The sequence below is a fragment of the Myodes glareolus genome, chromosome 19, assembly GCF_982192425.1.
Source record: "Myodes glareolus chromosome 19, mMyoGla1.1, whole genome shotgun sequence".
NCBI lineage: Eukaryota > Metazoa > Chordata > Mammalia > Rodentia > Cricetidae > Myodes > Myodes glareolus.
In genome coordinates, this window is record NC_142044.1 from 58,482,361 (window position 1) to 58,506,362 (window position 24,002).

General features: G+C 45.2%; 1 protein-coding gene across 3 annotated transcripts in view; it reads left to right on the top strand.

Annotated features, from left to right (window-relative positions):
- The window catches only part of Ano6 (anoctamin 6), a 176,605-nt gene that overhangs the window by 57,541 nt on the left and 95,062 nt on the right, over positions 1-24,002 (top strand). For all 3 annotated transcript variants that reach the window (XM_048444763.3, XM_048444762.3, XM_048444764.3), the window contains one exon: positions 11,823-11,905. In XM_048444763.3, coding sequence (XP_048300720.1) covers positions 11,823-11,905 — 83 coding nt within the window. The remainder of the gene's footprint in view (positions 1-11,822; positions 11,906-24,002) is intronic.

Below are 24,002 nucleotides of genomic sequence, written 5' to 3' on the forward strand. Positions count from 1 at the left end.
CCACAGCAACGTCGGGGTCCAGACGCTAAGTCCTATCTTTGTGACTTTGAGTTTTCCCCAAGGGCAGAGAGGAGTCAGGCTCTCTAACAAGTGGTGTTATGCTGGCCGGATTTCCACACAGAAAGAGTGAGGCTGAGTTCCTACCTCACACTTTATATAAAAATTAACTCAAAGTCCATCAATAACCTAAATGTAAGAGCTAGAACCATAAGTCTCTTGGAAGAAAACAAAGACAGATCACGTGACCTTGGGTTCGCCTTCTTGGGAAACCACAAAAACGCTCGAGCGACAAAAGAGTTGCAAACAGACCATTGAATTTCATCAAAATTAGAAATGTGTGCATAAAAGGATATTATTGAGAAGTGAGACTTTTTTAAAGGAATAATAATCAGAAATCATATATCTAGACAGTCTTTAATATCCAGAGTACATAAACCAGTCCTGTGTTCCACAAAAAGACAACCCATTTGAAAACCGGGGCGAGGTCTCTAAAGAATACGTGCAGATGGCTGGTAGCAAGTGAGTGTTATCAGAGCAACACTAGTCATTAGAGAAGTGCAAATTAAAACCTCAGGCCCACTTCACACCTGCCCGCGTGTGTCTGCTACTGGAAAGCCATCAGCAGCCAAAAGAACAAGGGCGTGGGGACATTAGAGCACTCAGACATTGTGGATGGGACTGTCACACACCAGCAACCTTGGCAAGCAATGTGGTGGCTTCTGTAAAAGCCGAGACACACTGACTCGCCAGTTCCTGCTCTGGGTTTATACTAAGGAGAACTGGAAAATGTACTAGAAGGAGCGATGGGCTGCTTCCTGCCGCCTGGCTAGCTTTACCCGAAATAATTACACGGAAACTGTATTCTTTTAAACACTGCTTGGCCCATTAGTTTCAACCTCTTATTGGCTAACTCTCACATCTTGATTAACCCATTTCTAATAATCTGTGTAGCACCACGAGGTGGTGGCTTACCAGGAAGGATCTTAACCTGCGTCTATCTTGGAGAGGAGAGCTATAGCGTCTGCCTCACTGCCTTCTTCCTCCCAGCATTCTGTTCTGTCTTCCCCGCCTACCTATATTCTGACCTATCAGGCCAAGCAGTTTTTTTTTATTAATTAACCAATGAAACAACAGATAGATAGAAGACCTACCTACATCAGGAAAATAGGAACTCAGATGTCTGCTCATGTTCAATGAAGCTCTGTTTGTACTAGCCCAAAGACAGATGCAACCCAAGTATTCAATAATAAATGATAAGTGTTCCAGCAAAATGTGGTGTGTGTAGACAATGAAATCAGTCATAGAAAGGATCATGGGTGAGACTTCAAAACACTAAAGTGAAATGCTAAGATGACACTGGACTGGAGAGATGGTGCAGTGGTTAGAGCATTGGCTGCTCCTTCTTTCAAGGACCCAGATTTGATTCCCAGCACCCACACTGTGACTCACAACCATGTCTTAATTCTAGTTCCAAGGGCTATGATGCCCTCTTCTGGCCTGGGGCACTTTGCGTGCATATGGTGCACAAACATACATGCAGACGAAATACCTGTACACATAAAATAATAAAAGACAGATACTGTATGATTCCCCGTGCGTGACATATGTAGAAGAAGGCAAATGAATAAGAACAGAAAAATTTTAGAGCGTGTTCAGGCAGAGGAAAGGGGAATTGGGAATTATTGCCTAATGGTTACAGAATCTCTGGGGTGATTGATTTGGTAAGAGAGAGTAGTTGTGCAACATTGGAAGAGCAGTATATACTGCTAAACGGGGCACTGACATCTAACTAGCAGCAGTGATATGCATATATGTGACTGCTAGAAAACGGAAGTTGGCAAAAGAACAAATGACTCTACTGTGTCTATTGTGAGTTCACGGCATGCAGGAAATAGGGCTTCTGTAAAGCACTAGCTAGCCGTGTTGTCTGTGAGGATGAGCAGTGTGATGGTGTTTTCTGCTCTCTCTGAAGCAGACATGTTGGGCTTCTGTGATAGTTTCAGAGCTGAGTTATTGGGGAGGCTGTGGTGGCAAAGTGTGTTTATAAGAGGAGCCCACATTGGCACCAAACAGGGAGTGTGCAAAGACAGTGCTCGCCGGAGCTCATCTTGGGGATGCTGCTGTTTGTGCGTGGAAGTCATCTTTAGAAATACTTTCTCCTGGACTGGAGCCAGGAGGAACAAAGGCTTCCTCCCCGTTTTGTTCTACGGTGCAATGCCTGTGCTCTTGGTAGGTGAGTTTGGTGATACACTAGGGAGGGGGGAGGGGGAGGAGTTTGAGTCTTTTCCTTCTTGTTAATAGTGTTTAAAAGAGAAAGACACCATGCCACCATCTTTGTGTGTGCAAGTCTCATTGTGGCCTAGGGCAGCGTGTCTGGGGATAGAACTTTCTTCTTATGTAAGTAACTGATTCATTAGGGAGGACTACAGGGCACTGGGAACTATCATGTTTTTCTTTGTGGCTGTGATAACACACTGTGAACAAAAGCAGGAGAGGTTCAGGTTTGTTTCAGCTTATGGTTTACACAGTCCATTGTGGAGGGAAGCCAGCACAGGAACCCAAGGCAGAAACTGAAGTGGAAGTCATGAAGGAGTGCTGCTTACTGGCTTGCTCTCCTTGGTTTTCTCAGGTTACTTTCTTATACACCCCAGGCACCCCAGGACCACCTGCCCAGGGATGGCCCCACCCACCATGGACTTGGGCTTTCTCTTCATTATTCTTCAGTCAAGAAAATGCCCCCTAGGTCAGGCCAATGGGGCATTTTCTACATTGAAGTTTTCTTACTAGGACTCAAGCTTGTGTCAAGTTAGAAAAAAAAAAAACAAAACCAAACCAGAAACCAACCAACGTAACTGACAGCTTATCAGTGGGACACACAAACACGTGAACTACCAAAGTGTAAACTTCCCTTCCTCTTTGTCCAAAGACGTCACGTTAATATTACAGTATAAAACATAGCGTGAGTTTGAGCGTTACACTGTTTCTAAAGAAAAATTCAACACTTTAAAAGTCCAGTCTCTTTAAAGTATCCAAAGTCCCTCTGAAAGTCTAAAATCTCTCTAAAAATACAGTCTCTCTTAACTCTGGACTCCAGCAAAACAAAAAGTAGGTTATATGTATCTTATTTCAAGAGGTAAGAATTAGTGTATAGCCACAATCTCAACAAAGCAACTATGAATTAGATTCTGCAACTCAGTGTCTTGCATCTGGGATTCACTCATGATCTTCTGGAACCAAAGCGCTTGGGCAGCTCCACCTCCTGGACCCTGCCCCCCACGGATCACTCAGCACACTTCACAGACTCAGGCAGGCTCCACGCCATAGCTACTCCTTCGCTAGTGACCTCCTGGCCTCCGTTCAAGGACTCTGACCCTGCTACGTGGTGCCAGCCCTCAGCTTTTCTCCATGACCCCTTCCATCCTGAGGTCTCCACTGCTGCTCAGGCTTCACCTTCACCAATGGCCTCTCGGTGTCAAGACTCAGCTGCTCTCCATGACCCCTTTGTGTCCTCAAAACCTGTGGGGGAACTGGGAGTCCATTACACTTTACCTAATTCAGCTGCCAGCTTGAGCTGCTGCCTCGGCCCCCTCTGGACACAGCTGACCCTGAGGAACACTCCCAGAGGATTTCGCCTCAGTCATGCTGGTCTCTGTTTAATCACGTCTGATTTCTCAGCTCCAGCCGACCAGGAGCACATACTCCTAATTCAGACTAGCCCAGGAACAACCCTGACAGAGTCTTTGAAGAACTCAAGTTCCCTCCGGATCCTCACAAGCCAGGCCTCCATTGTCTGCTCTACCCTCAACATTATCTTCCAGGTTCCCAGAACAGCTCAGGAAGCTCTGAACACCCAATGGCCTTTGAGCCCAAGGTTTCAAACTCCTTCCATGGTCAGTCTGTTACAGAAATACCCTGTGAACATGGTACCACTTTTTGTTTTAGCGTGCCTTCTTATTGCTGTGGGCAAACACAGACTGAAAGCAGCTTGGCTTGCAGTTTACAGTCCATCATTGTGGGAAGCCAAGGCCAGGGACTCAAAGTAGGAACCTGTGCAAGGGTGGCACCACCCACAGTGGGTTGGGCCCTTCCACATCAATCATCATTCAAGGAAATGACACTATAGGTTTACAACATGACAGTCTTGTGGGGCATTCTCTCAATCAAGGTTCCCTCTTCTCAGATGACTGTATCTTCTGTTAAAGTAACAAAAAGAAAGAGAGAGAGAGAGAGAGAGAGAGAGAGAGAGAGAGAGAGAGAGAAAAGAAAAAGAAAAAGAAAAGAAAGAAAAAAGAAAAACCTAACTGGGACAAATCTCTACTAGAGCAACAGGGAACTCATAGTAAGCTCTGTCATTTGTCAATTCCCTGAGTACCTTTAATACACACGTATTTCCATGAGGGCTGAGAATTGTGCATTCCAGATTGAAGGTTCTATGAGTCCAGAAGTAGGAAAGGTGAGATTTGATGGAAAGACCGAGGGAAACGGAGACATCGAGGATGATCTCAACTTCTGGGCAGCAGGATCCATGATTAGACGCCATTCAGGAAGGCAAGCATGGCTGGGGGGGGGGGGTGGCTGCTGGGAGGGAAATAGTTAATTCTGTAAATCTCAGAATGTTACAGCTGTATCTTCCTAGTCCCCACTGGGAATGAGAAGCTTCCTTAGCATGACAGTTTAGCGTTTTAAGAATGATATTCTCCCGGCCTCCCTCCCTCTCCTTCACTTCTTATTTTCAGAAGCAGATGAGGTAGATAATTCCAGAATCATCTGTGTTAGGAAAAGCTAGACAGGAAAGGGCAGGAAGGAAAGACAAAGGGCCGTGCTGGGCAGAAGCCTTGGGTTTGAATTTGGCATTTGCATTCCAGCACTGATTGCGTGCGGACACATTCTCGTATTTTGGACTCACAGTCATTGGGTGTCCATGCTAGAACCAAGGTAGGGTTATAGATAGATCCATCCAGAGTCAGCAAAGATATTTTCTGGTTGATTTTTTTTTTCATTTAAGTAGCCAGGAGTGCTTAGGACTTTGTTGCCATTCAAAACATTTGCCTAACTAACGCCTCCCCCTCCTGCACCTACATGTAGTTTAGGATGTAAGAAAGAGATGACTGGTAGTGATGGGCAAGAAAAATGGTAGAAGGAACAGTAGTGCCGAACAAGGACCAGGGCGTGAGTTGAAATCCAGTAAAACGCAGTGTGAACTACCAGCCAGTATGTTGTAAGATTTGTTTTGTTTGCCTCAACGGGTTTCTTCTCATGGTGGCCTTTTGATGAACGTAGTATAACTTGTATTTTGTTGATGAGAACACCGAGACTTGGGTTAAGAGTCCTGCCTGAGCTGTGGGGCTAGACTTCATGGTGACCTTCCTATTCAAGTCCAGGGCCCCACGTAGTAAACACAGCGTGGTACCCCTTGAAAGGGCATCCCCATTTTCGTAGTTCATGTTCCCGCTCTAGTTTGCTTCTGTTGCTGTAACAAAATGCTGGCTAAAAGCCCCTGGGTGGGGAAGGACTTATTTCATCTCGTGCTTTCGGGGAAAGAACAGTTTATCACTGGGGGAACTCAGGGCAAGATCCCGGATGCAGGAACTGGAGGAGACCCCCGAGGAATGCTGCTGACTAGCTAACTTCCCCTGGCTTGCTCAACTCCCTTTCTTATTACACCAGGTCCTTCGGGCCCGGAATGGGACCACCACAGGCCGGTCTGATGGAGGCAGTTCCTAAATTGAAGTTCTTCCTTGGCGACACGAGGTCGTGTTCAGTTGACAAAAACTAACCACTAAAGTTCCCCTATTAACATTCTTCTCAGCTATGACTCTGAGTGACCCTGTTCTAAAACCCTGATGTGACCATCTGTAACCTTACAACCTCCTCATGGTGTGAGAAATGACGTCATTCGCTTGTCCCCAAAGTACAGTGGATACTGGTAAACTGAGGCCAAAGAAAGGAACGTTGGAAGCTGGAGACCAAATATGACTGTCTGGGATGATGGGGAATGGATAGGCTGGGTAGTTAAGTGATACAGTAGTGAGGTGGGGGCAGGCCAGCACTTCTGGAAGGCAGAGCATGCTGGGAAGAATGTCTCAGTGTATGAACATAGTGATTGGTGAGGGCTGGCTTTAGGAACAATTATCATATACCCTAAGATCCAAATACTTGAGACTTCTATCAAGTGTGAGAAGAAAATTCCAGGTGTAGATCATCCTGATAGGCCGCTAGACATTTCTGCCCTGTCTGGGCGTACAAACATGTCCATTTTCCCAAGGTGAAGCAGGTCATTCCTTTGACTTACTATTTTTTGAGTTGTACATTGATTAGATCATGGGATTTTTGAAGGCAACTTCTTTTCTGTTGTTCTTGGGGTTGAGATCTGTGTTCAGGCCCTGGCACCACAAGAATTTCATTCCTTATTACATATTACTTATAATTACATAATTACTTATAATTGTGTGTTAAATATGCACATGCTTCTCACCTAGCTCGTGAGTCTGTGGGTTTGCCATCTCTTTATTTTGTAGAGCTTCTGCAAGAATGAATGAACGAGCTTCAAGTTGTAACTGCTATCAGTCAATTTTATTGATTATTTTTTTCCCTTTAGCTTTCAAGATGTGTTATTTTGTGTATTTATTTTTAGAGGAAGGATTTCATGTGTAGCCTGTAGCAGGGAACCTGCTTGTGGGTTCCCAGCCACCCGGCTAGCTTAGACCCGAAATAATCACACAAAAACTGTATAAATTAAATCACTGCCTGGCCCAGTAGCTCTAGCTTCTTATTGGCTAACTCTTACATATTAATTTAACCCATATCTATTTATCTGTGTATCACCACGTGGCAGTGGCATGCTGGCAAAGTTTTGACATGTCTGATTTGGGCAGCGGATCCATGGCTTCTCTCTGACTTTGCCCTTCTTTTTCCCAGCATTCATCGTCGTTTTCTCTGCCTACCTAAGTTCTGCCTTGCTGTAGGTTCAAAGCAGTTTCTTATTCATTAATCGTAATCACAGCACACAGAGGGGACTCCCACACCAGCAGCCCAGGCTGGCTGTAAACCTGCTATGGTAGCCAAGGCTGTGCTTACACACCTGATCCTGCCTCTACCTCCTGAGTGCTGTGCCACCTCACTTGGCATGTTAGTCTGTTTCGATCTGGCCATAAGTTGGCACTTTTGTTTCTGTTAATATTCTTTTGATTTCTATTTTCAGTGCTACTTTAATCTCTTATCAACTCATATTTAAGAGGATTATTCTTAGCAACCCAGAAGACAAAATCAATATATCTAAAAGATTTACAGTTTTGGAATCAGACTGATTGACAGTCCAATTGTTTAGCTTTTAGTTGTCGACTTGAGGTGATGACAACCCTAAATTATTATTGATCATCTGAGGGAATAAGGACAGAAATAGGAATAAATTGACCAGACTTTTGGAAATGCCAGACGCAGATTAGTATGCCCAGGAATTTTGCAGTTTTATTTTTTTCATATTGAGTTTTTATATGCAAAGTTAATTTATATTTACAGAGTATTCAATTAAAAATTATTATTTTTAAAGTATGGGTATTTGGCCTGCATGCGTTTCCGTGTACCATGTTTGCTCTTGATTCCCCTGGGAGGCCTAAAGGGGGTGATGGGTCCCGTTGAACTGGAGTCACAGATGTTGTGAGTGCAGGGAATTGAACCCAGGTACCTTGGAAGGTCAATAGGAGAGATGATCTATCATCTCTGCAGATCCTCATTGTTTTTCCAGCATGTTTTTGAGCTGTCATTGCTATCTTTGCATAGCCCTGTGACATCACCAGGGACATGGTTATGGCCAGCTTGGGATAAATATGCTGATAATAATTGGCACTCAGCAGTTGGCGTTAGGACTTGAGCTCTGCCAGGGTCCACAGTCCAGGCCCTTTGCACTTGGCCCTGCCATTCTTATTTCTTAATTTATTTTCCCCCAGCACCCTGTCTTACCATTCTTACTCTTTTTCCCCTCAGCCCTGGGTGTTGAACTTGGGGCCTTGCACATGCTAGTCAAGTGCTTTGCACTAGAGCCCCAGCCCCAGCTCAGACCTGGCATTACCTGGTCTCTCGTCTATCCGCTGTGGTTCTGATCATTTCAGTGGTAAGCAGTCACCTTCATAAACAAGTCAGGGAGAGCCAGCTCCTGCCCCAGCCTGTGCTGTATGGTAGACATAGCATCTTCTCATTCTCATCACGTCTGTTCCAGAGCCCTGCTTACCGGCCACTTTAGTTTTCGTCCGTGGATTTCCTGAGTGTGTTTTCTGTTAGGTTATAGGTTGTCAAAGCTATAAGATTATAGATAATGACTTTTTATTGGCTGCTTTGTATCACAATCTCAATCGGTATTTTAGTACAGGCTGTATCTACTTCATAGTCGGGGTAGTAAATTCAGGTCATTTTTTTTTTTTCTGATTGGTACACAAGTAACCACATGACTGCCACTTTGGCGGAGGCTGCCGGTGTCCTGTTATTAAACCATTGATATGGCTAAGCCTCTACGTAGTTTTATTGGTTTTATAGTGCTGAATAAGTTGGAATTAGGTCTACCTTCAAACCTTATTGCCCAAACTGCATTGATAAAGTTTTTGAAATATGCTCACTTTCATTTATAATAATTGTTAGGTGACTGATTTACTATTAGATTTATCAAAAGTGGCTATGTTATAGACTTCTTTTGGCCTAAATATTCAATGATTTAAATTTTACTCATAGTAATACAGTTGATACTATTTTTCATTTTTAGATGATTTTATTTTATATATGTGAGTGTTTTGTCTGCATGTATATGTGCCACATGCATGCCTGGTACTTTTGAAGGTCAGAATGGGCATTAGATCCCCTGGAACTAGACTTACAGAGTTGTGAATCAGCACATCGGAGCTGAGAATTGAGTCTGAGTTCTCTGCAAGAGCAGCCAGTGTTCTTAACATCCCAAAAGCTATTAAGTAAAATTACTTTTTTAAAAAAGTAATTAACTTTTTTAAAAAGTTAGTATGTTTGTTTGTTTTCTGAGTATCAACCCCCCCCAATTATTTTTAATAAGAAATTCTCAGTTTTGCATCTTGATTTTTAAACTATTTTTGCCATGAAACGAATTTTTTTCCATTTGCCTTAGATTATCAGAAATGAGAGTTCCAAAGATTTCCTGGACCCCTAACTAGAGGAAGATTAATTCTGTACCAGCCTCATGTATCCTCTACCTCTCCGCTGCGTTAGGTCCTGGGAGAAGCAGCTGTGGGTTTGTCTTGCTCACATGGTATTTTAGCAAAGCCATTTTTGTTTTTCTTTACTCAAATTCCGTTTTTCTTCTGTGTTGACATTAACTGTGACTATGTATGTTCTCATTGTGGGAGTAACTAGAACCAAGCAGTGCTATACTTTTACAAGTCTGTTCCTCTGCATCCTTACCCATGACCTAGTGGGACACCGGGGTCCTAGATCTTGTTTCTTCTCTCACTCGGCAAAATGAATCCCTTCTTAAGTCCCCCTTTGCAAAGCAGGGAAAGAGGAACCAAGGGGAGTGCCACTGACCTTTTCACCTCTGATATGTAATAGATAAATTGCACATCTCATCCTGCAGGAATTTAGATAAGATGTCAGATGAAATCACGCCATCAGATTTATGGTGGTTGTGTCAAAATACACGCAAGTATGATGCTTCATCAACTTTATGAAGCAATATATTATAAATACCACACTTGTATCTTCTTCAGTATCTCTACAGTTAATGTTGTAGAAAGGTTAGGTCTTCCTAGCTGTACTCCAGCCATGGAGAGCTTGTCATAGCCGGGTGTATAGACAGCCACGCGTTAGGACAGTGGTTCTCAACCTTCCTAATGCTATAACCCTTTAATACAGTTCCTTAGGTTGTGGTGACCCCCAGCTATAACAGTACTTTCATTACTACTTCATAACTGAAATGGCTGTTGTTATGAACTGTAATGTAAATATCGGAGATGCAAGACATCTGAGGTGTGACCCCCGTGAAAGGGCTGTTTGACCCCCAAAGGGGTCGCGACCCACAGGTTGAGAACACTGCTTGAGGCAGTTATGAAGGTGGTCTGCAGGGATGTAATTATTTTGGCCAACTATTGTTTGGCTGGTGGAATAATCGGCTCCAGACATTGCTGGCTGTGTGGAAATCGCAGGCCTCCCAGGATATTCAGAGGCACCGACTTTGATTGTCACCTTTGCAAGATGCCTCCCTTCACCTCTGTTTCCCATTTTCCCCTGGTTCTTAAACAGGGGGTCCTCTGACGGGCTCTTCAGAAGAGGTGGCCCCTGCTTGTGCCGCCTCATCTGCTGCCCTTTCTGTTTAGGCCATAGGGGCTGCTACTATGTGTGTGGGTTACCTGTAGAAACGAAGGTCTTTGGTGTGAATCTAAAATGCAGTTCTGATATTGGGAATTTTTTTAAACAGATGAATTGTCTCAACTTTTGCTGATAACTTTGCTCTGTGAACAATCTTTGGGCTCTCGTGAATCTCCCTCTGCAAGTTGAGCTGTTATTTTTTTAGGCCACTGAAAAGAGGATATTTTTTTCTCATCATTAGGAAGCAGCTATTTCACGAAACCTGTTTGTATATTCAAGATGTCGGGCGTGTTGTGACTTATAAAATTCTGCCTTGAGTAAAATTAAAGCCTGGCCTAGCTGCTCTGTGTGGACCATTGAAGGATGTGTACTGCTGATAGTTCCGTGTGCCCCTGCCCCCTGTCTTTCTTTAACCTCGTCTTCTTTCATGGCAATGGCTTGCTGAGGAGGTGTGGGTCTGTTGATCATTGAGAGTAGCTATGTAAACCTCCTTAAACAGTTGATGTCCTTCCAATGTTTTTTAACTACTGTTTTATACCTCTTTAAATTAAGGATCTTTTATTTTTACAAAGTCAAAGATATATGGCATTTTAGTCATTCCTAGTATAATCCTAAACTTTGTTGTTATTTGAAATTTCCTAATTTTTTTAATGTGCCCTCCTGCTGACCAACCTCTGGCACCCAACACTTCCTTCATTAAGTCTTTCCTTCTGGCTTCTTTAGAGCTCATTGATCTAGAACCACACGGTATGGAGTGTACGATTGGTTTGCTTCCTCAAGGTCCTCTATGCTGGGCCAGCACCTTTATTTGTGACAGGGTCTTGATGGCAACCCAGGGATAGACGTGACGAATGGCCTGCTTCCTGGGCTTGGCTCCTTACCTCGCCTACCACTGTGGTCACCTAATACAGTGGCCACTAGTCACCTGTGGCTGCTGACCTTTTGAGTTGTGGCTCATTTGTATTTGTAATTCATCCCAGATCCCCCAAGGCAAAGTCCCAGAAAAAAATATAAACTGGTTCACTGATAATTTTTTAATACGGATTATATATTCAAATGTTCATGGATTTTATAGGTTAAATGATATTATTGTAATTAACTTTACTCGCTTGTTACGAGTTAAAAGTACCTCCTGGAAAATTTTATTTGGCTCCCACTCAGTATCTGTCAGATGCTGCTTCTCAGTGTATGTTCAAACAGAAGATGGCCGTCCTGATTTGACTCATCAGTTCCCCGAGAGGTTAGCGGGATAATGAGTTTCTTAGCTGCACTCAACATTTAATTGCTGTGTAGAGGCTGGTGATTTTCCATGGTAGACGCAGCCGAGGGCGTTTGGAGACCTAGCCACATGGAGGACAGAGTGGCTGTAGCTCTCCGTTGTGGACAGTGAGACTCTCTCAGCCGGGAAGTGGGCCTCAGATGCTGAGTGCCATCACTCCTGCTGCTGCGCGGATCCAGGCAAGTCTGCGCTTTGCTTATTTTATTTTCTCCTTTATTTTCAGTGCTGGAAAACTTCGACCAGACAATCGTCTGTTCCACCTTCGGCCCTCTGGAGGATCAGCAGGATTTCCGAACTCCAGAGTTTGTAAGTACTTCGCCTTAATGTTGTCTGTCCTGAGATTCTCTTTGAATAATAAATCCTGTTCTTGATGGGTCCAGACCGGCACAGGGCCCTGCTGTGACTGTTCAGTTTTTGGCGGCTCTGAGGAGCAGGTTAATGGCTCCTCACTCAATGATGAGTGTTCAGCATCATGAGCTTTAGGTTTGTTTCACACTGCATGTGCGCCTGCTGACAGGAACTCAGTCCGTAGTGAAAGAGGGAGATGTTCCCAAAATTTCCTGCTTCGGTGGCTGGTTCTGTTGCTGTCAGGTTCTGCTCTCTGTAACCTTGGAAAACGGGTCTTGACTGAACACAGACAATGCTCTGGCCAGTGCTGTTATTCACCATGGAGTGGCCCGGTCCGTTCCTCATTTCCTTCGGGAACCTTCAGTAATACAGCCTGGTAGGACTAGGAATATTTTATTGGTTGTTTTTTACCAAGAGGGAAACTAATGTTCCCACTCAGTCAGACACTGAAGATTAGCCATGGCTCCTACCCTCAAGGAATTAAAAATCGTATTAGATGCTACTGTGATTGTATTAGTGCCTTGTTTAAAGAAAATTAAGCATGTCGGAAGCCTTGCAGAACGTCTTTCCAAGCAGATTTTATATTAGGTTCCTACAGTGCTTGACTCTCTGACTCACGCCAGAGAAGTAGGAAAAGAAAGCATAGCGGTCTTCACCCAGGTTTACCCAGATTCACCCAGATTTTTGTTGCTGTAAATAACTTGTCTACCATTTCCTTCTGCAATACAAGTGTGTGTGTGTGTCTGTGAATTTGTGTGTCTGTTTATGTGTGTGAGAGAGACTCTGTGTGTGTGTGTGTGTGTGTGTGTGTGTGTGTGTATGTACATGGCGGTATGTGTGTCTGTGTGTGTATGTGCCAGTCTGTGTGTCTGAGTGTGTGTCTACGTGACTCTGTGTGTATGTCAGTATGTATGTCTGTGTGTGTGTGCCTGAGTGTGTATCTACGTGACTCTGTGTGTGTCTGTGTGTATATGCCTGAGTGTGTCTGTGTGAATCTGTGTCTCTGTGTGTGTGTATGAGAGAGACTCTGTATGTTTGTGTATGTGTATGTGCATGTGCATGGCGGTATGTGTGTCTGTGTGTGTATATGCCAGTATGTGTGTCTGTGTGTATATGCTTGAGTGTGTGTCTGTGTGAATCAGTATCTCTGTGTGAGTGTATGAGAGAGACTCTGTATGTGTGTGTATGTGTATGTGCATGGCAGTACGTGTGTCTCTGTGTGTATATGCCAGTTTGTATGTCTGTATGCGTGTGCCTGAGTGTGTGTCTATCAGTATGTATGTCTGTGTGACTATGTATGTGTGTATGTCAATATGTGTGTCTGTGTGTATATGCCTGAGTGTGTGTCTGTTTGTATGTATGAGAGAAACTCTGTGTGTGTTTGTATGCATGTCAGTATGTGTATGTGTGTGTGTGTGTGAGGGAGAGAGAGAGAGAGAGACTGACTGTGTGTGTGTGTGTGTGTGTGCGCGCTCGCCTGAGTGTGTGTGAGAGAGAGAGACCGACTGTGTGTGCGTGTGCATCTTTTGGAGGGTTTATTTGCAAAGTGTGATATACCTTTACCACTCCAGTAGTTGGCAGAACGTGACTGTGTCATGGATTCTGTGCATTTCCCACCTCTTGCTCTTTATGGATTGCCCTCTAGATAGAGCTGTAGTATAGAAACCAGGCAGTGCTGAGGACTGACAAGGGTTGTCCATAGACGCTGGACCCACAGTGCCATTTCGTTTCAGAGCGGGGCTCCTGTGGTGTCCTTGCAGATGGCCTGCTGTGGAAAGCCCTGATACAGCCAGCGTGAGTGTCAGCCAAGGGGAGCCCTGAGTGCACACCGCCTGCACTCCACTAGTTCCGAGTCTCCCAGGACAGAGTGGTGTGATGCAAACGCCGACACCGTTGATACAGACTCAGAGAGCTGCCCATCTTGCACCCCGCTGAACTGCTTTTAGTTGAGGCCTTATCAAACATCATAACTAACGTAGCAAGAGTTGCACGCAACAAGGTGTTGGTGCACCTGGCAAACATACAGACTTCACACCGTTCTCTGCATGAAAACGGAAGTTTTCTCAGCTGTAGGTGGAGGCCTCTTGTTTGTTTCCTGGCAGCCTGAACGTGAGCAGTAACACAGCAACGATACTAATTGCAGTTCTGTTTGGCCAGTAGCTTAGGCATATTTCTAACTAACTCTTATGTTTTAAATTAACCTATTTCTGTTAATCTGTGAATCACCATGAGTTTGTGGCCTACCAGTAAGGTTCTGGCTGGTAGCTGGTGCCTTTCTCCTTTGGCAGCTACATGACATCTCTCTGACTCCAGCTACTTTCTCTATCTCTGTTTGGATTTCCTGCCTGGCTTTACTTTACTAAGCCAATGGCTGAAACAGCTTCTCTCATAACCAGTGGTAATAAAGCATATTCATAGCATACAGAGGGGAATCCCACGTCACTCAGCAGCATGTCAAGGTGCTGATGCTTGAGCTGCCTCAGCGACATCTGTGTGGGTAGTGCATAGGGCAGGTAAACTGTCTATCACTTTCTATCACCAGCACTTGTTTCTTGACTTCCGTGTTTTCATTTTCAAAGTTAGAAGACTGGAAGATCAAATGACCGCAAGTGGAATATAGAATCAGCAACGGCAGTTGCCCCGGACGGCTTGTTTCAACTGTAGAAGCCAGAGGAGGACCTTCACTTTAGTATTCACTGTTAGACGATATGTATGATTGCCCTGTATGTGTACTCGACAGCACATCTCTGTGTTCCCGTGTGCTAGTTGGCTTTGGCCAACTTGGCCAAACCCAGACGCACCTGCAGAGAGGGACTCTCCGCCAAGGCATCACTTCCATTAGGTTAGGCATTTTCATAATTGCCAAGTGATGAAGGAAGGCCACCGTTTCCTGTGGACAGCGACCTCCCTGGGCAGGTGGGCATGGGCTGTAGAAGGAAGATAGCTGAGCAAGCCAGTCGGTTGGTCTCTGCTTCAGTTCCTGCCTGAAGTGGCCTGACCTGACCTCCCTCAGGGATGAACTGTTACCGGAAAGTGTGATGGAGAATAGACACTTGGCTTCCCAGGTTGTTTTTGATCAGTGTTTATCCCAGCAACAGAGAGCCTGGTTACTGTCTTTCTCTAATGTACGTTCTTACCACCCAGGAAGGAATTACTTTTTAAAACATATTTCTTAAATGTGTTCTTTGAGCATTGCATATGTGTGTGTATATCAAATACTCTCTCTATATAAATATACGTGTGTATACATATATATACATATATACACACATATCTCTATATACATATATACCTACATCTCTATATATATACCTATATATACATACATACCTCTCTCTATATATACACATATAGATATATATCTATATATGTGTGTGTATATACATGCGTGTGTATATATTATATATAAAATGTATTTGATCATATCTACCCTCTACTTCCCCCTCCAACTTCTCCCTGACTTACCACCACCCTTTCTAACTTCATTTCCTCTTCTGCTTACCCTTCATTTCCTCTTCTGCTTACTTCTGCTGGCGTGGGGCTCCGGGAAGCAGTTTTTCATGTTCCCATGCCTTCCCAGTTTGTGATGCTCATGACACACAAGTTGTTATGACACTCATAAATAGTTGCTTGTGTTTTCTTCCCTGCACCATTGTTGCTGGCACTCCTGGGCCTGAGAGTAAACATACATTACCATATGCCGTCTCCATGGTAAACAAGCAGGCTGTAGAGGGAGGTCCAGTGAGAATAGGACACTCCAGGGAACCATGTGTTATACTTAAGAGAGGCCCCGGATGTAGGCAGGAGAGCATAGCGTTGAGAAAGACGGAGCTCTGCTCTTATAGGCAGGTGAGCCCAACTGATGCCAGGAAGTCAGGTAAGTTGGTGCAAACCAGATCTTTAAATTGGAGCCAATGTTGATTTGGAATATCAGAGGATCTAACTGCAAAGCCAAGTTGCAAACCCTATGGGAAAACTAAAATAAGTTGGAAAAGTGAGTTTTCTATTTTTCCCCCCAATCTGGCATTTTGGCAGTTCAGCGGCTGTTTGCTGAACTGTAGGAAACCACGGAGCATGTTTACTCATCCTTATTCCCAAATAGTTGAGATTTCAGGCGGATCAAGGGCTGGTGGTTTTTAATGTAACAGTGTTTTTGTCTAGTTTGTTCAATAGGGAGAAGGATGAAATGCTTTTCAGTGTGCTGCCTTCAGGGAGATCTGTTTTAGAGCAGAGTAGTTGACTAGGCTGGCTCACTGGTATTAGAAGGAATGGCACAGCTCATGTGTCTACTGGGGTTCTCAGGTTGTAGCACGAGATTGGCATCAGCTGCCTAAGGCCTGGAGCCAGCAGCCGCTCTCCCCAGCTCTCCGCTCTTCCTCCCTGCAACCTCTGCTTCGCAGCCGCGCTCATTCTTACACACAGGTTCTCATTCTTGCTGCCTCTTTGCTCACTTTGCAGACTGAAGCCATCGCGTTAGCCAGAATGCTAAAGTGTTAACAGGGTGGAAAGAGACATAGACACAGGGGCATGTGTTCTTGTTATCTCTGACTTGTGGGAACTAGGAACATGTTGAAACTAGAGATGTTGCCATGTACCCACTGTGGGGTAAGGCAGATGTGTTTGGGAGGGAGTCGTGTGAAAAGGGTATGGTTAAATACTGGTTTACAGAGAAACCTGGTGATCTTGTACGGTGGGAAGCCACTTTAGGTCCTGGTGAGGGTGGCTTAAAGACCGTGAAAATCGTTAACATTTTATTATGATTGTTTTCTCCACATTGTTATCTTTAGAAAAACAAAAAGCCAAACTTGTTGATATTGTTACCGGGAGGGGCACATATGCCACGGCATTTGTGTGGAGAGCGACGGCCATCTTTGTGGGGTCTGTTCTTTCCCTTCACCTCTACATCTGGATCTAAGGGATTGAACTCAGCTGGCCAGGCTTTCTTTCACATCAGGGAGCAGGTAACTCTACCCACTGAGCCGCCTTGCCACGTCTGGAGACCCTCCACGCTGTTTCATTTTTCTCACTATTTCCTGTTCTCGTCTATGCATGAGGTCTGATTCAGCACTTTACAGTTTCTAAGGAGGTTCACTCCCCATCTTAGAGACGTGGTGGCTGCCAGTTGAGGGTGTAGGGGGAAACAGCCTCGGGGGATTATGATTCTGGGGAAGGGAATGGTGAAGGGGAGGCTGGAAACTGAGTGCCGGAGGCTCGGCTCATCCTGAAGAGTTCAGACGTAGAACTGGAGGGTGGGGTCAGTGTGATGGTTCAGTGGGTGAGGGGCACTGGCCTCCAAGTCAGCTAGCCTGAGTGTGAGCCCCCAAAATCCAAGTGGAGGAAGGAGAGGACTGACTCTCACAGGCTGTCCTCTGACTTAAACACACACTATGTACATGCATGCACACATGCACGAATGCACAAGCATTCCCCCGCTACACAAAATAAATAAATGTAAACACGAACAAACCCAGAGGCTGTAAACATAGACCCCAGAGTTAGAACTTAGGATCAGTTCCATCCTGATGGCAATGGAACAGAGAAATGTCCTCCTGCTAGGCAGGATGTCCCAGAATTCCAGGACTCCATTTCCAGGCCCACATCTGGTTAAGAGCTCTAAGTGGTAAATTCAAAAGCTCGTGAGTATGACCAGCTCCAAAGACTTCATTTCATTCCAAGTCCAAAGGAGTTGGACATTAGGGTCAGTAGTGGGAAGAGGCGATCGTTATGTTTGTTTCTAGAAACACTAACTATTGACAATGACCCAGGAACTTACAGTGGTCTGACAGCCTGAACACACACAGTTGAGCGATGGGGTGTGAAGGACTTAGATGTAGCACCCCTGAATCTGCCCACAGCCATGATCAACATGGGATTACGGAGATAGAAGGCTAAGGGACTGTTGCTCCCCATCTGCCTTTGCTGAACTTGAACATTTGTCCACAACTCTCCTGGCTTCTTAGAGGCAGGAATACTCTTACCACTTCCGATCTCGTGTTAACTGATATTTTTCATTGTTTAGCATCTACCAAATTTGGAGTAAATAATAAAATTTAGACTGGTCAAAGAATATTAGGATTGCAGTAGGCTAAACCAGAAAAATTAGAAGCCGTGGGATTTAGTAACTGAAGGAGAAAATAGACCCAGAAAGATGAGTGGTTAAGTGGGGGAGATTAGGAGGCGTGGCCTTGCTGGAGGAGGTGTGTCAGTGGGAGTGGTTTCAAAAGCCCAGACTAACTCTCCAGGTTAACTCTCTCTCTGCCCAGTCTCCATGTCTCAATATGCCAGTTCTCATGGCTGCCTGCCTGCTTCCATGCTCCACTCCCCACCATGATGGTTAGAGACTCTACTGCCTTCTGAAATAATAACCCCAAATTAAAAGCTTTCTTTTGTAAGTTGCCTTGATTTTATGATATCTTAGCATAGCAATACAAAAGTAACTAAGATACTGTTTTCTAAAATTATGGTTCACCACCTAAAATTCTAATTTAATCATCTTCAACCTGTTGAAAATACACGAAAACTTCAAGGAAAGGTTCTAAGTATTAATTTCTTCAACAAGTATTTATTTGGCATTTATTTTAGGTACTATACCGAACATACAGAAAAGATTATCCCTGTTTTTTTTTTAAGAGTTAACACTTTACTAAAAGAGACAAAGTATATAGTATACATAATAATGTATAAATTATATATAATATAAATAATATACATATCAAATGAGTAATCACTAGAGAAAATTAATAGGGAGTGTGTGTGTGTGTGTGTGTATAAGAGAGAGAGAGAGTTTTGGCAATAGGTATATGTGACAGTTGTAAATACAATCTTAGAGTGACTAAGAAGTGAAAAGGCCTTACCGTGTTGCTGGAGTGATCTGCTTGGAAGGTTAGGTGAAGAGAAACACATCTAAGCAGGGGGGCCCGAGACAGAGGACTTGAGATGGGCACGTCTGTGATATGTGTGGTTGTGGAAGGAAATCCAGGCGGCTGTGGTAGATCGGAAGATGGGGAGAGTAGTCGACTCAGAGCTTTGCAGGTCACTGTGAAAGCTTTGATTGCACCTTTCAGTTTGGAATTCATTCAGAGTGAGCCATCTCCGCATGGGTGGGAAGGTTCCCAACAGAGGAGTCCCTGACCTAACACCACTTTCCGTGTGTCCAGAATGAACTGTGAAGAAACAGAGCAAAGGCAGGGAGACGGCCAGGCATGCCAGCTGTTTGAGAGTGCAACATGAACTGTCACCTGTAGAATCCATGCGCTCAAGAACTGAGCATTCCAGGTCCCCCCCCCCCAAAAAAAAAAAGAAAGGAAAAGAAAAAAGAAAAATGTTGGACCCCATTTATAGCTATACTTGACCACATGCAGTCCAATGTCCACCTATTGGGGATGTCTTCAGTGCCTGAGCCTATGGGGGGCATTCTCATTCAGAACACAACAGCAGGCAAGGAGGGACTGTGATTTGATCCAGAGGTTAAGGGGTCGGACATAGCTATAGGGATGCCTTGGGCACATGGAGGGACTGTGATTTGATCCAGAGGTAAAGGGGTTGGACATAGCTATAGGGATGCCCGTGCTTAGATTTGAAAGCGGAACTTGTTGGGCTATTAGTCTGATTCTTCATTTACTAGTAACATGGGTAGCCAGTATTAGTAAAGACTGAGGAAGGAGAAGAGACAAAGGGATCTGAAGAGGGGGAGGGGATGAGGCAGTCACGGTGGAAGAGTGAAGCAGGAGCGTCCTGAGAAATCTAATGTGAGTATTGACAGTTACAGGAGCCCGTGTGAGGTGAGTAACTGTGCCTACCAGCTGACGAAATCTGGACTCATGCTGGAGGTGTGTCTGTGATGGGAGGTTCTAGACTGAGCTCGCTGAAGTAGGAGCACTCACCGCGAGCTGAGGCGAAGCTCTCCCCTGGGCTGGATAAAAAGACAGTGACCAGAGCACTGACAGTCATTCCTTTTTGTCTGGTGACTGCCGACGAGGAGCCACCTCACCTACCCTGTTGCGATGGATAAACCGTGTCTCTTAACTGTGAGCTAAAAATAGCCCTTGCTCCCTCAAGTTGCTTCTCGTCAGGTATTTGGCCAAGTAGAAAAGTAATCTGATCACCACGATGGCCATGTGCTCGCCCCTTCAGGGCCGGTGCGGTGGGGCATGCTGACGAGGAGAGGGATGGAATAGGTAAGACTGTGGTTTAACCAGGTTGGATTGTCTCAAGTCAGTTCAGCGAAGCATGCTGAGAGTGAAAGAGCTAGGGGGTATTTGCAAAAAAAAAGCTGAGGACCATATACATGAGACCTCCGGGTATAGATGTAGCGTGCTTGACACTTTTTGAGGTTGGAATGTTCAAGAGAGAACTGGGGAAGGGTGCTTGGTGAAGTATTGGATGCGTGTAGCCGAGGGGGTCATGTGTTGGTTTTCAAGATACCTCAGCTAAGCAACTTGCAAAGATAAAGAGGAAAGGCTTTCTCTGGCTCACAGTTTGAAGTTCCAGCTCATACCTGACTGGCAGAATTGTTTTGGGCCTGTGGTGAGGAAGGAAGAGTTGCACGATGGAACAGAACCTCTCATTTCATGGCCTGTAAGCAAAGAAAGTGAAGATGGGGCCAGAATCCACAACTGCCTTTAAGGATACATCCCTAAGGACCTCCCAGACCCCACCTCCTAAAGGATCTGCCACCCCAAGCGTGCTTCTTGTGAACTAAACTTTCAACACCTGGACCTTTGGGGGTCCCAAGATACAAAATACAGCAGAGGAGTCAAGATGGAGTCTGGTTAGAAAACCAGAAGACGGGCTCAAATGGGGTAAAGTTGTCAATTATAGGACATCGAAAGGAGCCGTGTGTGTGTGTGTGTGTGTGTGTGTGTGCGCGTGTGCACACGCGTGTGTGCATGTGTCCATTTGCACATGTGCATGTGTGCACGTCCCTAAGAATAAAGTCAGGTGTAATGTTTTAGAGACATAACAGTGAGCTAAGTTTTAAGTCGCTGATGAACGTCAGGCTCTGACTCAGGGGTCAGTCGATGGCTGCATCTTCTGGAGCGCTACAAGCTGCAGCCCGGAGGCAGCACAAGTCGTGAGCTGACTCTGTTGTTGCAAGGGTTCTGCTTGCATTGCTTACAGTTCCTTCTTCCAGCCGCAGCACCACTGCTTTGTGGGCTGGGTTTCTTGGTTTGGTGGTCAGGGTGTGTGTCCTCGGTATTGTAGGGCTATCAGCCCTGTTTTCTACTCACTGGATAACAGTAAAACCCTCTGCTTCGGGGGAGGGGTAACTCTCAGAGACTGCAGATACTGCCGCATGTACCAGGGGGCAAAGTTGTTCTTATTGAGGACCACTGAGTTCCAGGAGCGCTCAAGGGACATCCTCAGTTTTGTTTCTGGGAGTACTGGGAATATGGCTGTAATATAGAATTGAATGGATTGTGGGCTGAACTAGAAGGTGGAAAATAGAAAATGTTGGCCTCTCTTTCAAGGAAGCGTGACAGTGAGGTGTGGACAATGAGACAGATGCAAAGAGAGGACAGGAATAAATGGATGGATAAACCTACGGAGGGTCCTTTTCAGAGGAGCAGGGATGCTCAGAAGAAGGGCATGCAAGGTTTGCAGGGCACAGGGGGAGGAATCTGCTTGGCATGGGAGGAGCCACATCTACTTAGGATCTGGAGCAGGAAACTCATGCAGGGTTTTAGGAGTCAAAAAGAGAGGTTGGGAGATTGCCCAGCTAACAACTGCTGTCAGCTACTGAGAGTGAAGATGGCACAGGGAGGAAGCAGCTGTAGAGAGGCAGAGAGCTGGAAAAGCCAGGAAAAGGTTCTGGGATCTCTTGGCAGCAGAGAGATCAGAGTGGGGCTGGCGATCCCATCTGTCCCACCATAGCGTCCCTCAGACATGGAGAGAATTGGGAGAAGGCTTCAGCCAGAGGGTCAAGTGTCACTGGCAGGAGGAACTATCATGTGACTTTAGAGAAGGCATGAGAAGGAAGAAGGGAGCCTAGTGGTTAGGAACAGACCAGGGGGCCTCTTTATGACAGCAGAAGAATGTGGCGCTGGCCAAAAAGGGAGGGGACCTTCCTGAGGGATGCCAGTGTCCTCATTGGCTGTGGTGGTTAGGGCACGGGAGGGACAAGAGCACTGGTGATGAGCAGCCATGCTACTGAGGAGCCACAGGGTGCTGGCACTGTCGGGGCTGAACTGGGAGCTGGGTATCCCTGGGTATCCCTGTGTGATGAGGGCCAGTGTGAATATGGCAGGATCTTCAGGAGCAGCAATGGGGGAGTAGATGATCCACTCTGGGGGCCCTTGAGTAGATTATCCATTCTGGGAGCTCTCGAGTAGATGGCCCAACCTTGGGGGCTCTCGAGTAGATGGAGTAGATGGTCCATTCTGAGGGCCCTTGAGGAGCATTCTGCTCCCATGGTCCTATCAGGACTTTCCTCCTGAGGTAATGACTGGTCAGGACTCATGTGGAAAAGTCAGTTTTGTCCTCTCCCTGGTATAAAAGAATAATCTACCAGAATTTTGTTTGCAGATTTTGTTTCCAGTAGGTGGATCGGGGTTTTGTTTCTATGCTAGGCGTAACGTCTGTTTGTAATGCCTGTACTTGGGAAGTTATAGCGGGAAGATTGTTACATAGTGAATCTTCCAGGCTAGTCTGCCTCCCCCAAAAGCCAAACAACAAGAAATTCAAATCAAAATGGATTCTATTCTTTCTCCCCTCCACTCCCCAGCCCCGCACCTTTGATTATTTCTGAGGCAGCCGGATATCAGAGCTATTGAAAAGTATTTTACGGTGGGTCCAAGATCTTTCTGGCTAATCTTCCAAATCAACTAAAGTTCCACACTCTGCCTCCAATTCTAAGATGCTCAGGTTAAGTACCCGTGGGAGTGATGTGGTCCCATCCCCTCAAGCATTCCCTCACTCAGATGCACACTGCTTTCCCGTGTAAACAGATATACAGGATGGCTTTGTCCTGTGTCTTCCGCACTGACCTTTCCAAATGGGAAGAGAGAAGGACCTCAGTGCCCCCAATCCCAAGCACACAAACAAAGAAATTTAATATTTGACTTGGCAGAAGGACTCTCACAAGAAGACTGAAATCAGACAAATGAGCCAGTAAGAGTCGCTCATTTGGACCATTTTGCCGTGTTTGGCATTCATGAGGTATTTCAACATTTCAGTTTTGCTGTGCATTCTGCCGGGGAGGGTGGTGGTGGTGAGGATGAACCAGGTACTCTGTCTGAATATGAAAGAATATTCACTCTGTATGACTGGTCCAGAAGATGAATTTATGAATTATTAGGATTGAGGAGGATGAGCATAAGTAGGCAGATGTACGAAGATGCCATTCAGAAATTTCTGTCTGAGTCACTTCTGTGGAATACAGAAGGTCTTTTCCCTGAGAAATGGTGGTAATTAGACCATAGGACCAGCCGGGCTAGACCCACTCGAGCCAATTTAACTCAAAATGCTAACAAATCCCATACTCTGTACACCCTGGAGCATTCTAATCATTAAATCGTTAATTTAAAACTGTTAAAATAAGCCAGTCCTGTTGGCACAAGGCTATAGACCCAACCTCTTGGGAGTCGAGGCAGGTGGTTTTCAAGTTCAAGGGTAGCCTGGGTAACTTGAGAGTCTGTCTCAAAAGAAAAGGTGTGAGAATCTGGCCCAGAGGTGGCGACTGCCTAGCTTGCCCAACCTGGTTCCAACCCCAGCACCGCATTCTCCACAGCTCTGCAGTAGATAAAAATAAAGTGCAAGGTCAAATCAACAAATGCGAAGTGCATGGACAATATTGATAATCTGGCTGATTGCTCTCGGAGTTGTGATAGACAGTGAAGCAGCAGCAATAGGCCCTCAGGGGAGGACGCCAATTCCAGGTAGGAGGTGACAGAGCAAACATACTGTCAAGCTCCTACGAATGAAAATGGACTTAGTTGAAGTGGCTTAGTCCTATTGAGCATCCACGGGTGTCCAGGCTGCTCCAGAATGATTTTGAAGAAGTACATCCTTAATCTCTGTCTTGGGATAGGAGATAGGAAGATGGGGAGTTCTAAGC